General features: G+C 39.9%; 1 protein-coding gene across 1 annotated transcript in view; it reads left to right on the forward strand.

The window, feature by feature from the left end:
• Positions 1–463: 463 nt before the first annotated feature.
• The window catches only part of NDUFV2 (NADH dehydrogenase (ubiquinone) flavoprotein 2, 24kDa), a 15,470-nt gene continuing 14,883 nt past the window's right edge, over positions 464–1,050 (forward strand). Inside the window, exon 1 of the mRNA XM_009879985.1 lies at positions 464–568. Within this exon, the coding sequence (XP_009878287.1) occupies positions 464–568 (105 nt within the window). The remainder of the gene's footprint in view (positions 569–1,050) is intronic.

Raw genomic sequence — 1,050 nt, forward strand, 5'->3', positions numbered from 1 at the left:
TTACCTGAGAGAGTAGTAGGTATCTTAAAGTGTTCTAATATGTGCATTGCTTAGTGTTTTGGGCTTTCAATAGAACTATCTGTTGAGATGTACTAAGGCTCTTGTCCCACCATACACACAGGTTTCTTTACAGGAGCTCTCCAGGTGCAACTACATAGGCATAGCCACTGTGGTTCTGTCTAGCTGTCCTGTTGTCCCAACAAGTGCCTCGATGGATCATTTTATCAGTACAAATCCATAATGCAGTCATGAAACCTTTAAAAAAAATATCACTTTGCTCTAGTGTAGCTTTTCGTGCCTTTTTGAATGTCTGTATGAAGTTTAAAAGGGTCATCCAACATAAGTAAGCAGTTGTAAAATAAGTTAACATTTTGGATGAAGGAAATCGCTGTAAGAAAAGCTGATTTTTTGTTTTATCATTTGTTTACTAAAAGCATTTGATGCTTATAGCATCAACTAGCCGATGACCACCATTTTTGCAAAAGTAAAATATACATGGAGAGATTTTCACAGCACACTGCATGAATTTAATAAGGCTGCCCCACTGAGAGCCTGGGTAGACGAGAGGGTGAGGAGTGCATGGGAGATTCCTCCTCAGAGGGAAGGAGGATATGGTAAGGGATGGTGGAACATCAGCTGATGCTTTGCAAATCGGCAATGTTGAGTGCTCATCGGTATGAAATACTTCCTTCTTAGCTGTTATTTGAAAAATGTGAATTTATTGTACAGTGAAAAGAATAAATTTGCATTCCTCTTCACAAGACAGTCAACAAACCTGTGGAGAAGGGAGGAAAACAGAGGACCAAAAAAAAAAAAATCACTGGTTTCTGCAATTTCCCCCTATTTATTACAGACAATTGCTTCCAAAGGATTTTTTTTTTTTTTTCACACTGATGTATGTCACAAAAGGTTAAAACTCACTGAAAATTCTTAAGACAGATCTTGTGGTTTGCTTCCGTTAATTGACACAAACCGCGCAGGTCTGACAGGACAGGAAGACACCAGCTGCCGGAGGGACGGTCTGGATCACGCTTCCTTCCAGAGCGGGCA

Source organism: Charadrius vociferus, unplaced genomic scaffold (assembly GCF_000708025.1).
Source record: "Charadrius vociferus isolate BGI_N301 unplaced genomic scaffold, ASM70802v2 scaffold202, whole genome shotgun sequence".
Classification (NCBI taxonomy): domain Eukaryota; kingdom Metazoa; phylum Chordata; class Aves; order Charadriiformes; family Charadriidae; genus Charadrius; species Charadrius vociferus.